The sequence below is a fragment of the Ascaphus truei genome, chromosome 1, assembly GCF_040206685.1.
Source record: "Ascaphus truei isolate aAscTru1 chromosome 1, aAscTru1.hap1, whole genome shotgun sequence".
Classification (NCBI taxonomy): Eukaryota; Metazoa; Chordata; class Amphibia; order Anura; family Ascaphidae; genus Ascaphus; species Ascaphus truei.
In genome coordinates this window covers 80,984,289-80,998,964 of record NC_134483.1, presented here as the reverse complement: position 1 = coordinate 80,998,964, position 14,676 = coordinate 80,984,289, and the positions used below count along the sequence as shown (strand labels likewise).

Genomic DNA, 14,676 nt, shown 5'->3' with positions numbered 1-14,676 from the left:
ACATTAAAATCACCACCCACATATAGAGCTCCTTCTCTAAACACATTAATTATTGCTAGCACTTCCTCTAAAGAAAAAATCTGCCTGCCCAAAGATATGTATATATGTACATACATAGGTAACCTTCTTCTCTTTTATCTCCCCTTTGATCATTATATATCTACCTTGTATATCTTTCTTCGTGGTGATATCCTGCAGAATTCCCACCCTGTTTTTCTTCTCTTGAGCTATAGAAATTTTGTACAATGTCTTTATTGATCATTCTCGGTTCTTTATCTCTTTCCTGTATAAACATTGCATCGTTTTTCATCTTGTTTATCTCTTCAAGGGCCCGTCTCCTTTTTACCAGTGAGTTTAGCCCCTTTCCATTCAGAGTGACTATCCTACAGTATATTTATTTATTTATAAAAATGTTTTACCAGGAAGTAATACATTGAGAGATACCTCTCGTTTTCAAGTATGTCCTGGGCACAGAGTTATAAAAAATACATGGTTACAATAAAAGAACAGGGTTATACAGTCACTTCACAGACATTTCATGGACAGATAAAGTAGGAAAATTGGGTACAGGGGATAAAGAGCTTGTGAGTTTCAGATAGAAATAGAGCAGCTTTAACATCAGCAAACGGCTCACGCCCTTCGGCTGCACCAAAGGCTGTGCGCCTTCGGGGCAACGCAGATGTACGCTGGAGTGAACAAAAAGATCTTTGCTTTGTGTCATGATTATTGTGATGTTTGGGTTCGTAGTGATGGTTAGCAACCAACCTCACTTTTTTTTTTTCTTCTCATTGCGGTTGATACTTCATTTTCCTTAGCTCTTTCTAGTACATATACATAATTTCCTACCTTATGCCTCAAACTTAATGTTAAGACATTGAACCCTCAATTTATTATCTATAATACCTAAACCAAAACAGTGTTCATGGCGCAAAGTGATAAAACAGTTAATATGTGCAAATAAACCCAGTGTTAGTTAGCACTGAAAAACACATAATACTGTAACTCCAAGTAGAAGATTCTCCAGGTCAGCAGACTCTTTGTAGACCCTCATATGAAGAAACACAAATCCATGTATATAGTGCATTAACATTTACTTTAAGATGACAAACGCTACCACACGTGGAGGACAGGAAAGTGAACAGAGACATGCGCCATGAACACTGTTTTGGTTAGGTTTTTTTAATTTGCGGTTTTGGGGAAAACCGCTGGTGTTTAGGCTGCAGCTTGAGTACATTACAATATTTGTTGCACTTTATTATAGTTTTTTCATTATCTATAATACATCTGTTATAAAGTCACAGCACTACCATAGACCTCTTCATACACTGATCTAGAAAATCATCATCCCTTAATTATCTCTAATCGGAACTGACTATCAACAGAAAGAAAGGGAAAAAAAGGAAGACCCCTTTCTAAACATTTGAACTGTCATATACTATTGCAATTTTGGTTTTCCTCTTGCAAAGGCATCTAGTTTGTGAGTTGTGGTCAAATCGCTATATATCCACAGCGTTGCATAGTTCAGACCTCTAAGCTGACAGTCTGATAGTCAGACATAAAAATACAGTCAATAATGTCTGTTATATCGATCATTTCGTGTATAATTATAATGGTAACTCTTCTTCACTCGGTCTCTGTTTTTGTCCTGCGGGCTCCTCCTGTCTCTGTTCTGCTAACTGCTGTTATCGTTGGTATTTCTGTTCTTACTGCCCACGTCAACCCGTTGTTGTCCTCTCCACTCTGGGTGGAATCGGGTTGTTCCTGGCGTTGCGGAGTCCTGCGATTCTTTACTTGTTTTGGGTCCTGGAATATTAATTATTTCAAAAATGAACGGGGTTTTCTCCGTATCTAAGGCGGTTTTTTTTTTTCTGTAGGCATTCTCTACAGTTCTGCTGCTGCCTGCGTGTCTATTTTTTGTTTAGCTTTTGGGCTGATCTTGTGGGTGCAGTTACTGTAGTTTATAGCTATAGTTATTTTGTTTGACTCCTGTAGTGCTCCCCTGTGGTTACAGTACCTCATTTAGGCAGTTGTCCCATACATTGCCTGCCACATGTCCCCTGGGCTCCCTTACTCCTCACTTGAGCAGATGGCTGCCATCTTAAGGCATGGGCCCGTCAGACCTCACCTCCACGGTCCCCTCCTGTCGTCTATGGGGCCGGATAGCCTTGCAGCTCTTCCTCCCTAACGGCGCTCAGCAGATCTGCGTCTGCTCAGCTTCCAAGCCACGCCCCATGTTCCTGGTGTTTTTAAGCAGCATGTTAAGCGTTTTGCAAGGATTTCCCCTACATTGTAATGCATGTATGCAATGTGTTTCTTTTGTGTGCAGGATAATAGAGTTCACATTGGTCCTAAAATGGAAATTCGGGTTGTTACATTGGGACTCGATGGAGCGGGAAAAACAACGATTTTGTTTAAGTTGAAACAAGATGAGTTCATGCAACCAATTCCAACCATAGGTGAGTAATAACAAATCAACTAGGTTCACTTGTAACTGCCGGCTTGTACCCCAGTGCAACGCATCGTATAACTTCTACCGAACGTATACCTCTTCCAATTTATCTTTTGAATCCAAAGCAGAAATGCCAAAATGAGCCGAAAATCATCTACTGGCTTTGCAGAGATAAAGAAACTGGTAGCAAGGCCATATGCAGATTTAAAAAAAATGTTTTTTTATACTTGTTTTACAATTTAGTATACTAGAATTACAAAAAATTTTTTTTAACCAAAAAACCTACCGAAAATCACAGCAACACAAATGGTTTATGTAGTACTTTTGTTGAGAGCTCATTTGCAGTTTTCAGGGCTGAGTTTCAAAGAAGCTCTTAGAAAGTGCCCTATGAAGACAGTTTTAATGGCCCTTGGATATATTATTTTCTCCCAAGTAGACTATCATCCTGACTTCCAAAGTAATAGCAGACACCTTTTCTGAAATTGTAAATTGCCACCAGAGCTGGATTATAAAAAAAATCGGGAGGAGGAGGGCGGCAGAAGGGAGACAGCAAGGAGGCGCCCGGCATATGCAAGTCATTTCCTATCAGGCCTGAGAGCACAGCAAATTAATATGGAGGCGGACATTTTTGCTGCCCCCAAATTGGGAAATCTGCCACTGCATGGAGATGGTCTCGGCGTAATATTTAGCGTCATATTAGATCAAACACCTCTTTCCATAAAGCTTTAATGATCGGGCACTGCCGCCAAGTATGGAACATCGTGCCAATATGGCCACAACCCCAGAAAAATAGTGACAAATGATTTTTGTTGTGTGTATCCTAGAGGGGTCTGGTACCATCTGTATAACGGCTTCTACCCCTTTTTATTTTTGTGTGTTGATCGACATTTTGGCAATGTTGGTCCATATGTCAACTTCGTCCTTGAAACGATTTTAAGTCTACAACCCTCTTTTTGATTTGGAAACCATTTAATAGTGCAACACTGTAACTATCTGCTATCGCTATTGTCCTGTACAGCACACTTGTGAGCATGTGATCTGCTCCGCTTGCACACGGCCCCAATATTCACCTCCGCAAAGGTCTCTCAAATGGACAATATCTACCCTAAATTCGTCTCCATATAGGTCCCTCAAATTGACAATATCTCCCCTAAAGCCTGCAAGCTGCCCCACCTTTCACCTTCGCAGAGGCCCCTCCGATTCATTCACAAGTCATAAACCCCAAATATTGTATTTTTTAAACCCAACTAATTGCACCATTTAACCCCCGAAGCACCAGATGGATTAAAATACCTAATATCTCATGATATTATCATGACAGACATTATGGCCCAAAGCCAAGTGTTTTGAATACAGAAGTGTCGCATCTATATTCTCGATACTCCTCACATGCTCCGGTATTTATTGGTAAATTTACAGATATTCTATTTATTACACGTATAAAATCCATCGGTAGGCTTTAACCATCACATGCCAATTTTTTTTTTGTCTTCCAAAATTAGAGCATTCCAGGTGATGACGTAGATTTGCCCACTTCAAAAGTAGCATTTGATCATTTGGGTAATACAACAGCTTTCATGGGGTTACAAAGCAAAATGGTCCTATCTTTGCAAAGAATAGAATAGCATTATTTCTCTCAAATAGAAAACTGCTTGCAAGAACATATGTGATTATTGAAGTATGGGAAAGTAGTTAAAAATAACTACAACTGGGTTTCATAAATGTCATAACACATGCATGATGAATATTGCAGATTGATGCCATCAAACCATGCAACAGCAACTTTCTTTAATTTAATTTAATGATTCTTCAAACCCTTATTCATTTTTATTGTATATGATATATATTGATATCATAGATGCTGCAATTCACTGTTTGTGATTTTAATTTATATGTTATTTTGTATTTTTACTTGTCACCTTTACCAATGTTGTTGAATAATCACATACACTGTAGTCTGTACAGGATCCTTCCAACATCAATTACACAACCCACTGATTGCTATTGCCTGTGTACAATTAAGTGTTGACCAATCAGGATAAGAATCCATGTATATATTTGACACCAGTGTAAGAGACCATTACTCTTTGATAAAGTTCCACACGGGAACGAAACGCGTCAGAGTGATCTCTGTGATGCGCAGCATTCTAGTTTAATAAAGCTGATTTTAACTATTCACGTTTGCGGTTGAATTCCTGCTGCAGTGACCGCCTACACACTAAAAAATATTCTCTATATTATATTGATAGTTTAACATAATGAACACCTGTGTCTCCTAACCGTTGGGATGTTTTCTTTGTGAGTTTAAATGAAGTATTGAGTGGTAGACCTTGTAAACCAGGGTTCTTCTGGCCGGGAAAGAGCTTAGGTATGACCAAGGACGGTCTACTACTGCTAATTTCATTGCAGCTGCTAAGGTAATGGAAAGCATTCATAACATTTAATGCAAGTATTTATTACATCTGTACCATATAAATTGGAGCAAGAAATGCCTTTAGCGCTGGGGGAAAAAAGAAAAATATATAGTACAAAAAAATGTGGGGACAAAATGGAAAATGCAATAAACTGGAAGATGGATCTGTAACACTCAAACGAATTTCTTTGGATATATTCCTGGAATTTATCGGCTTATACCAACTAAGCCTGAGGCCCCACTGCACGCCCACCTTGCGACCTGGCTGTGCGTGCAGAGCGCTATTCCGTCTGCAGGCGGCGTTCTGAGGCGCGGGTGGGGGCGAGAAAAAACAGGCTCTGTGGGCGTGGCCAAGATGAGGGGGTGGGGCCACAACGCCAGCCAAACTAAGAAAAAAAGCCATGCCCCTCCCCCTCCCCCCACACGCACGCTTCTGTGACACACGGAGCTCAGCAGACTTCTCCCCCCCTTCTCTGATTTGGCTCCCTGTCACACCACGTGATGCGTCGCCGCTCAAGATCACAAACTTGTTGTAACCCCTGCCGGCTGAAACGTCGCAGTGAGCCTGGGAGCGAGGAGGGACTAGGGACAGCCAGGGAGCAGGTATGGGGCTGGTGAGAGGCGCACGCACGGCCGGCTGCACTGGGGACCTCGCCTAAGACTCTCAAATCTTCACTCCAAAGATGAAAAAAAGAGAAATCCATAGCATAATACTATATTTATATAGGATACATGGTGGTATAAACATTACCATTTCAGGCACATTTAATACATTACAAACAGGCATGTAGGACATAGGCTAATAGCATGATCGTCTTCACTGCACCATCTGAGCCTTTCAAACAATTCTGTGTCGTGATGTCTGCTAGTCTCGTCTCGCAGCACTGTGACTTCCAAATCTGTGTGGCGGCAGCACATCGGGAAGATGTATGATCGTCACCTTTAGCCACAGTCTCTAACACAATGGAATTGGCCACCCTACGCATTTCTCCAATGCTTTATCAGGGGTTTAAAGAGCTGCATGGATCTATCCCCAGGACATACTTGAAAACGAGAGGTAACTCTCAATGTATTACTTCCTGGTAAAATATTTTATAAATAAATCCCTAATATACCTCCTCCTTGCATCGGATTGGTTTATAGACAAAGGGAAAGAATTCTCTTTGGATGCAATGGTGAAATGCGTAGGGTGGCCAATTCCATTCCGTTAGACTGTGGCTACACCGGAAATTCCTACAACCTCCCAAAGTCCTGCTGCCGCCGCTGCACAGAGCCTTGGAAGCCGTAGTGCCACAATACTAGCAGACATCACGTGACACAGAAGTATTTGGAAGGCTCAGATGGCGCTGGCGTGTGCTATTTTTAAATGTGAGTGAAATGGTAGTGTTATACTACCATTTATCTTATATAAATACAGTAGCATGCTACGGATTTCTCCCCCCTTTTCCCCCCCATCTTTGGAGCTACTGAGAGGAGTGAAGATTTGTGATAATTCTGGAATTAATCCTTTTAAACTAAGACTTTAGCCAAATAAATTGGTTTGTGAGTTTTAAAGATCAGTTTTCTAGTTTGTATTGCTTTTTCCACATTTTGTGTCCTGTTTTTTTTTTTTTCCCCCAGGCATTTCTCGCCCCAATTTCTACATTGAACTCATCCAACTACTGTAGTGGTGATGGTACTCTGCTTTAAGCTGCAGGGAAAGTTAGGAGTTTTTACACAAATTTGGATTCTTATGCTTGTTTTATTGTTTTACAATTTGCGCATTACACTTTATTTCCATGATACACTATATTTGTCTTCCACTTTAACTTTGTACCATATAAATATATGGTACAGATGCTGCAAAATGTTCTAGTATAAGAAGTCTTTTTAAATGTATCTAAAGTTACATTACAGTGCTCTTGTAGTCCTTTTCTGACTCAGCCCCTTTGTGTCTTGGGCTGCGCTTATAGTGCCGGCGACGTCTCGTCAAAAGAAATGCATTGCCGCCGTCGCGTGCGCTTATAGTAGGCGCAATGCGACGGCTTGGTCGCGATCCCTGGAAATCATCTCAATTTGATTTTTTCCAGAGACCGTAGCCTGACGTCGCCGGCACTATAAGTGAGCCTTAGAGAGGGTAATAGTTTACAACTGTGCTCTTCAATTAGCTTTCCAAACACTCTTGTTAGCCTCCACTCTATGCTCGGAAATCTTTCCCATGCTGGAGAAAAGACCACATTTATTCAAATGAAGGAGACTAAAGTCTTCTCCAGGACAGGCAATCTGCTTCGCTGCATATTACATAAGGACCACAGTGGTTTTCTGAGACTTTTTTTTTTTTTTGGTACAGTATTGGTAAGTTTGCCATAATTATATACTGTATAGCACCTATATCCATTGCAGACATGTCCACCAGCACACATTGAAGCAGGTACTTTGTTTGATTACAATAATCTTTTTTGTTTTTGAAGGTTTTAATGTTGAAACTGTTGAATACAAAAACTTAAAGTTTACCATTTGGGATGTCGGAGGCAAGCACAAGCTCAGACCGTTGTGGAAACATTATTATCTTAACACACAAGGTGGGTGTGGCGAGCTCTGAAGGCCATCTTTGGTTATTTTTTTTTTTTTCATGGTAGTTTTCACTGCTACTTGTTCAAAAAATTTAAGATGGAAACCATCTCGCTACAACAAACACACACGGCAATAGCCCAATTTTATATAGCAGTCTGTGTAGGTCTTTGATATGTTTTTTGCACAGTTTGGGGCTAAACAGTTTTTAAATTATTTTTTTTGGGGGGGGGGGGGTGGAGGGAATGGAACAGGAGCTAACTCAGCATTTAGTGTAATATCTTGAGGGAAAGTATCTTTTTTGATTGTTGCCCTAAGTTGAAGTGTTCTAGTAATACTTGTATGGGGCATAATGTTTGCATTTTTAAACCTCCTTATACTGAATCCGCATTAGAAGTTGAATGTCTTGCGATCGCTCCTCCATGCAATCACTTTTTTTTTTTTGTTGCTCTTCTCCTTTCCCCATTGCAGCGGTGGTGTATGTAATAGACAGCAGTCACAGGGACAGAGTCACAGAAGCTCACAGTGAACTTGCAAAGCTACTCACTGAAAAGGAACTGAGGGATGCTCTGCTTCTCATTTTTGCCAATAAACAGGTACCAAACGCCTTTTTTAAATGGGATGCAGAAAAGAAGCAAACAAGAAAAAAAAAAATGTGAACATAAAACTAATATTCATGGCATCAATCCATAAGAAAATGTCTTGTCCCACTCATCTTATTCCTCTCTGATCGGTGCTGTTGCCTCTCATATAGTTAATGTCGGTTGTTGGAATACAGTATTTTGTGGTTTAAGGTCTATATATCGTAGTCGTAGAGGTAAAAGTCATTAACTACATTCTTTGAGTACTGAGGGAAAAGCAATTTTTAAATGTTTTTTTTTTTTTACATTCTTTCAAAATCGTATTTAATGAGGTTTATGTTTTGTAATTGAACTATGACAATAGGCACTTAATTTGTTTTTCAATAGAAATATCAAGGAAGTGCATTCGTGGAGTTTTACTTCAACTAAAACTGTATTTAACATGCATACATACATAATGGAGGGACTGACACTTTAAACACATTGTTACTGAATAACCTTCTATTGACGTTGATATTTAACAATAGCTATTGTACCTTTTTGTGTGTAACAAAAATGCTGGCATTTTTGCTTCTTGTACATCACTTAACTTGAATTAAGAGTATCCTCTTCTTTTATTCAGGATGTTGCAGGAGCCCTTTCAGTAGAAGAAATGACAGAGCTGCTTAGCCTTCATAAACTCTGCTGTGGCCGGAGCTGGTATATCCAGGGATGTGATGCCAGGAGTGGCATGGGGCTGTATGATGGCCTGGACTGGCTGTCTAGGCAACTGGTGGCTGCCGGTGTGTTGGATGTAGCATAGATCCATCAGAATGTGTGCATTTAATATATAATTCAGTGAATATGTCTGTGTAACTGTTACGTGCATCTAACAGAATGTTGGGCTGTCTTAACAAAGTCTAAATCAGGGGTAGCCTATTTCCGTTCTCGAGGGCCACCAACAGGTGAGGTTTTCAGGACATCCCTGCTTTGGCTCGGTCAATGGACCACCTGTGCTGAAGCAGGGATATACTGAAAACCTGGCCTGTTGGTAGTTCTTGGATAGGAGTTGGCCACTCCTGGTTCAAATCATAACTATTTACAGCAGGAAAAAAAAAATCCTTAATGGCAAATGAAATTAAGTAGCACACACAACAGGCTGCTACAGTTGTTATGGGTATTGTGACTTGACTGTGAAGGTTATGTAACTAACACTTTGGCTGGATGAGAATTACTTGTTCATATTTAATATATACGAGTCTAATGTTTACACAAGTCACAGTATTGTCATTAGATAATACATCACAAGTCTAATCCTATTTTTAACCTGTCACAATTATCAGAAAACACCAACATCTTTAGTTCTTTAAGTTGTATTTCACCCATTCGCTGAAACAAAGGTCTTGCAGCAAAGGGATTAGAGATGCAAGCAAGCTTTCCATAAATTATCAGCTTGGACTATTTGTGCTACACATCGTATCCATCACTGTAATTGTATTTTGTCCTAAGGAGCCATTTAAATCTTCCTCCCCTGTAAACTATATAGTTATAGTTTTAATGTTGAAATATTCAAGTTTTACTGCTTAAGTAATGGAAAACATGTCGCTTGGGAGTTACAAAAGAATTACAGTGGAATTATTGGGCTGCTTGAGTCGCTTGGTTGATTTTTTTTTTTTCATTGGCTTCTGTGTTTATAACCTACACAATGGGGGTAAAATAGCCAGGCTGTGTTATTAATAATAATACACACTACCTGGATCACTTAGACGAGAACCAATAGAGCAGCTTTGAGGTGCAGTATAGAGTTGAAAAGCACTGATGTTGCCTGGTGTGGGGATCTTTTTAAGTGTCCCAATTAAGTACATTAAATAACAGGACTCTATAGCTAAAGGGCCATAGGTTGCAGAGTACCTAACAATGAATATAAAAGCTCATCTAAGGGCACATTTGCTTGGCTGCAACCCCATTGTAGGGCAAGACAATGCACTGTATATAAGAGCAAACACTACATTATAGGACATATCATTTATAGGATGGAAATGTGTACTGAGCAATATAGTATGTTACACTTCAAGAATGCGCATTGTTACAGCTATGGATAAATATGTGTTACTTTCCCTTGTAATGCAATCTTACATGCAAAGGGAACATAAAGGAAAGTATTGCTTCAGCCAGCTGTTATTCTGAACCAATATTGCACAAAGTCACAGACTTTATTTAAACGTGTGATGCCCGAGTCATTTTTAGCTTCTGTTCATGCTGGAGGGTAGAGCATTTTACAGATGCCCTGTGCTGTAGTTAAAGAACACTACACACCTGCACTCATAGGAACATGATTTTGGTTTCAGCACTGCTTGGTTTATTTACAAGCGACATTTTTACTTGCTGGTTGACAAGCGTCCAAGTCTTTCTCCGCTAGAAGAAAGCACAAAGGGGAGGTGGGGTTGAGCAGTGAAGATGTGGGTGGAGAGGGAATTGCAAATAGTAACTGGTTTGAAAAGTAAAATTACATTTCAATTTTTCTCAACTGGTGACCGCCTTAGTCAAGTATATGACTTCTGGAGTTTGTTTGAATGGATGGAGTGCTAAGGCCTTACTATGGTTGCATGGTCTGTGAAACAATGCTAGCCTGGTACTGTATTGTGTTTCTTAAGGCAATTGTAGACAATAAGTGTTCTGTTTTAAACATATGCAAATGTTTTGAATATTTTTTAATAACTTTTGTTTTACATTTCTGCTAAGAGAAACGTACTTTGTAAACCTGTAACCATTTTGTGCTTCTCATGATTGCAACCTAAAATAAACTACTTGTCTTGGCAGTGTGGAATTAAAAACAAAAAACAAACAAAAAAAAACATTTTCAAATACAATTGTTTGACCTACTTTCCATAACATTTATTGATCAAAGGTGTTCTTTGTAGATCCACTCAGCGCTGATGCGAAGCCTTCCGGAGGCTGTGCATGAGCTGGGGAAGGAGAGTTAAGGTGATGGCAAGCCCAGCTAAGAAGATTTTGGAGGAATGGTAGATGCCAGGGAATATGGAGGGATCTGGACACAATAAACCCATAGCTGGTCTGGAGTCTAAGTATAGCTAAGAAAAGAGTAGGAGGAAGGGTGATCTGAGCAGACTTGTGTCTTAAATAACTTTCAGTTGTGCAACGTTAGGTGGCTGTGAGTGCATTCATTTATCAGTCTTTTATTTAAACTTGTACTTGCATGCTGAATTCCCTTGTTTGGGGGGGTTATTTGAAGTACATCTCTAATCCAGCTTGCTGTTAAAGTTCAATTTACAGCAAGTAACAGTTTTGTGCTATACATTAAGCACAGGGGAACGCCGCTATGCTGTTTAGCAATTACCATTAAATGGGATTTTACCTGAACTGTTATGAAAATATATATAACATCTCCCCTTACGTGTAGTAAATTTTCCTATTTTAAAGCACATGATTGATGTATGGGACAATAAGGAAGGCACTTGTTGATGCGACAACATGGTTCATATTAGTGAGAGGTAGTGGCTCAGTGAGTAAAGACACTGACTAGTTCAATTCCTGGTGTCAGCTCCTTGTGACCTTGGGCAAGTCACTTTATCTCCCTGTGCCTCAGGCATCAAAAACATAGATTTTAAGCTCCACGGGGCAGGGACTTGTGCCTGCAAAATGTCTCTGTAAAGCGCTACGTAAAACTAACAGCGCTATACATGAACATGTTATTATTATTAACTATTAAAAGCACAATTTGGGGGATTGCACACCTAAGTGGATAGTTTAATCACAATTGTGTGCAAATACTCTCACATTGTTTGTTTTTCTCTTGTCTTTCACATATCCACTTCTGATGGTCTGAGTCTACGCGCCAGAGGACATTTTTTTTTCCCTTTGGAAAATATAGAATGTTCTTTTTTTGTAAATTAAATTGTTAAACTTTTTTAAAGTAGTTCTTTGTTAAATTATGCTCATCAGCACTACAGGTAACAAAATAATCTTTGCTCTTGTCTAACTGTAATGTAAAAACTATGATTAATAGTATTGCCCATATCAATATGGTGAGATGTGGGTAGGGAGAAGTGCATGAATTAGATTCAAAGTTAATGCATTACAGAAAAAATACAGATTAAGATTCCAAGACTTATTAGCAATGTAGGTAGTATGTATTAAGGAATCTTAGCTTTTAGCTAATTCCGAGGGGGAGGGAGGAGGGTGGGTGTGAAATGTCCATTTGAAATATCAAATTATGGGTTGATTTTTTTTATTTTTGTTCCCCCCCTCTTACTTGACCCAGGCCTCAAGACCTATCAGATTTTAGAATAATTTAATTTACAATTTATTTTGATTTTACAGCACGCAGGGGGAAATATAAAGTGTGTGTGTGTGTGTGTGTGTGTACACACACGTACGTGTGTGTGTACGTGTGTACACGCCCCAAAGCGTACAAATGTACATTTAATGGTAAAGGAAGGACTGTATTCTTTGTGAAGCGCTGAGTACACTTTTGCCACTATATAAATAAAGACATACAAGGAGGGAGGGGGGGGGGGGGGAAGCATATGCACTCACAAGAGTAAAAACAATTCAGGCAATTTGTGAATTATATCACCACCATCCGGTTAATCTGTATCAGTAGACCATAATTCAAAGCTCCCTCTGGGCTGTAGGGACGATGTGGCTGCTGCAGGGATCCAGAGGTGCTTCCAAAGATTAAAATCCGTCTGTTAGAAGTCCCAGAGACTGCCTCCTGCATTCAAACGGCCGCAATAGTATTCTGCGCTCGGTGCGGCCTCCTCGTGCGCGGAATAGTAATCTATTCACTATTAGGGCTAGACTTTACAATCACTTTGGCGCTACTTTATTTGTTTCTTTTTTCTGTGTAAACTTACAGTTGCTATATATATATATATATATATATATATATAAAATCAAAAAATAAATAGATGATACCGTTCTGTGGCTAACTAAATGCTTTTATTTGTGCGAGCTTTCGAGATACACTGATTTCTTCCGGCGCTGTTACAATGAATGAAGCAAGCAAAAGCTATACTGTAAACAGTGTCTATTGGAATGTTATCTGTTATCGGTACTGATACCTCTACATGAAAATATGGAAGATACCACATTGTACCGCACTCAAATGAAGCTATTTAACATCGTGGCGAGCTCCTATTGGCCCAAGCAGCACATGTGTGGTACTAGGTGGCGAGTAGATTTTTTGGTGATTTGTCGACCACTGTATATATATATTAAAATAATAATTTATAAAGGGTTGCCTTAATCAATGAAAAACATGTGGCCTTCCAGGAACAACCAACCCTGTCTGAAGGAGGATGAATCCTCTGACAAAAGACATTTAGGAAGACCGAGGATCATTTTAAATTAGAGACAATTGAAAAGCCCATTAAAACTATGCGTATCATGCTAAATATTGCAGACCCCAAGGAAAAACATCTTTTATTTTTATAGTAACGATCCCCCACCTCTTGAATTTTGCACAATGTTATATTACTATTATTGACAAATCTTTGGGATCTTTATTGCGACTCTTCATAAAATGTCTGAAGCTGCTGTGTTTTGTATTCTCATATTCCTTCTATGTCCTAGAACAGCGGTGAGCAAATTGGGGGGGGAGAATTTTTAGGGGGGGCTTAGGCGGTTACAAAGGACCCACACTCTTCTCCACGGCATTTAAATTAAAGGCCGGGGGAGACGTGAGGCCTCTGTAACTCACCTGCTGTCAGCTGGGTCTTTGGCGACGCGTCGCCATGACACCACAGGGTCATGCGATGTCACACATCGCCATGGCAACGCACGTCAAATTACGTGATTGGGAGAGGGGGGGCAAACGCTGCGGCTCCCAGGAAGGGGGCCGCAGCTCAAAAAGTTTGCCACCGTTGTCCTAGAAAACACTCTTAAGGGTCTAGTAGTGCATCCAATATATTGGTACCCACAGGTACATTCTAATAAATAGACAACATAAGGAGTGCAACAGTTGATGAAACTTTATATTATGCACCGTTTTTGTATATACCTGTCTTTTCTTTTTCACGTATAGCCCCCCTGAAAGGGACTAGTAGTTAAGGACCCTAGAGGGTGAACTGTGTGGGGGGTCACACAGTTGCTTTTTTCCCCATCATGTGATACAGTGACTTGACAGAAACTATGCCACACTCATTATGTCTGGTGACAGTGACATCACCACTAGAGTGTATACATACATTCGGCTAAAAGACTGGAATCAGGTTCCTGGAGGAGTAATAGTGGAAGAGTCTCCATTGTAAGTTATGTTTAAGTGTATAGTAACTACTAAGGATGTCTTGTCACCTTTTTTTAATTGTTTTTCTGTTAAACGTGCCCTTTATAGTTGGAGCCCTTACTAATGAGCAAAGATTGTCTTTTGACCAGAAGAGGAGCAGGCGACTGTTCAGCAGGGAGTTCTCAGACTAGACACTGGAGCGTAGTTGGATTGGGCCCACTGGAATGTCCCTGGTGAAGCCCTGATCAATAGGCATGGATAAGGTGGGCAGTATACAGAATTATGGTATTCGGATCCCCGAGGACATTGTGTGTTCCCACTGACAGGTCCTCCGTAAACCCTGATCAATATAGAGGAAGAATGCCATCCACAGTAGAGGGGTACTGATCCCTGAGAATAGGGTGTCCCCCCCAGCCAGGGTCCAACAGATAAATGGGCATTGAGGAAGCTATATAAG

The 14,676-nt window shown here is 40.0% G+C and overlaps 1 protein-coding gene across 1 annotated transcript in view; it reads left to right on the top strand.

Moving 5' to 3' along the window:
- The window catches only part of TRIM23 (tripartite motif containing 23), a 29,532-nt gene extending 18,705 nt beyond the window's left edge, over positions 1-10,827 (top strand). The window contains exons 8-11 of the mRNA XM_075590133.1: positions 2,327-2,456; positions 7,313-7,423; positions 7,884-8,008; positions 8,616-10,827. Coding sequence (XP_075446248.1) covers positions 2,327-2,456; positions 7,313-7,423; positions 7,884-8,008; positions 8,616-8,795 — 546 coding nt within the window. The 3' untranslated portion in view covers positions 8,796-10,827. The remainder of the gene's footprint in view (positions 1-2,326; positions 2,457-7,312; positions 7,424-7,883; positions 8,009-8,615) is intronic.
- The last annotated feature ends 3,849 nt before the right edge of the window (positions 10,828-14,676 follow it).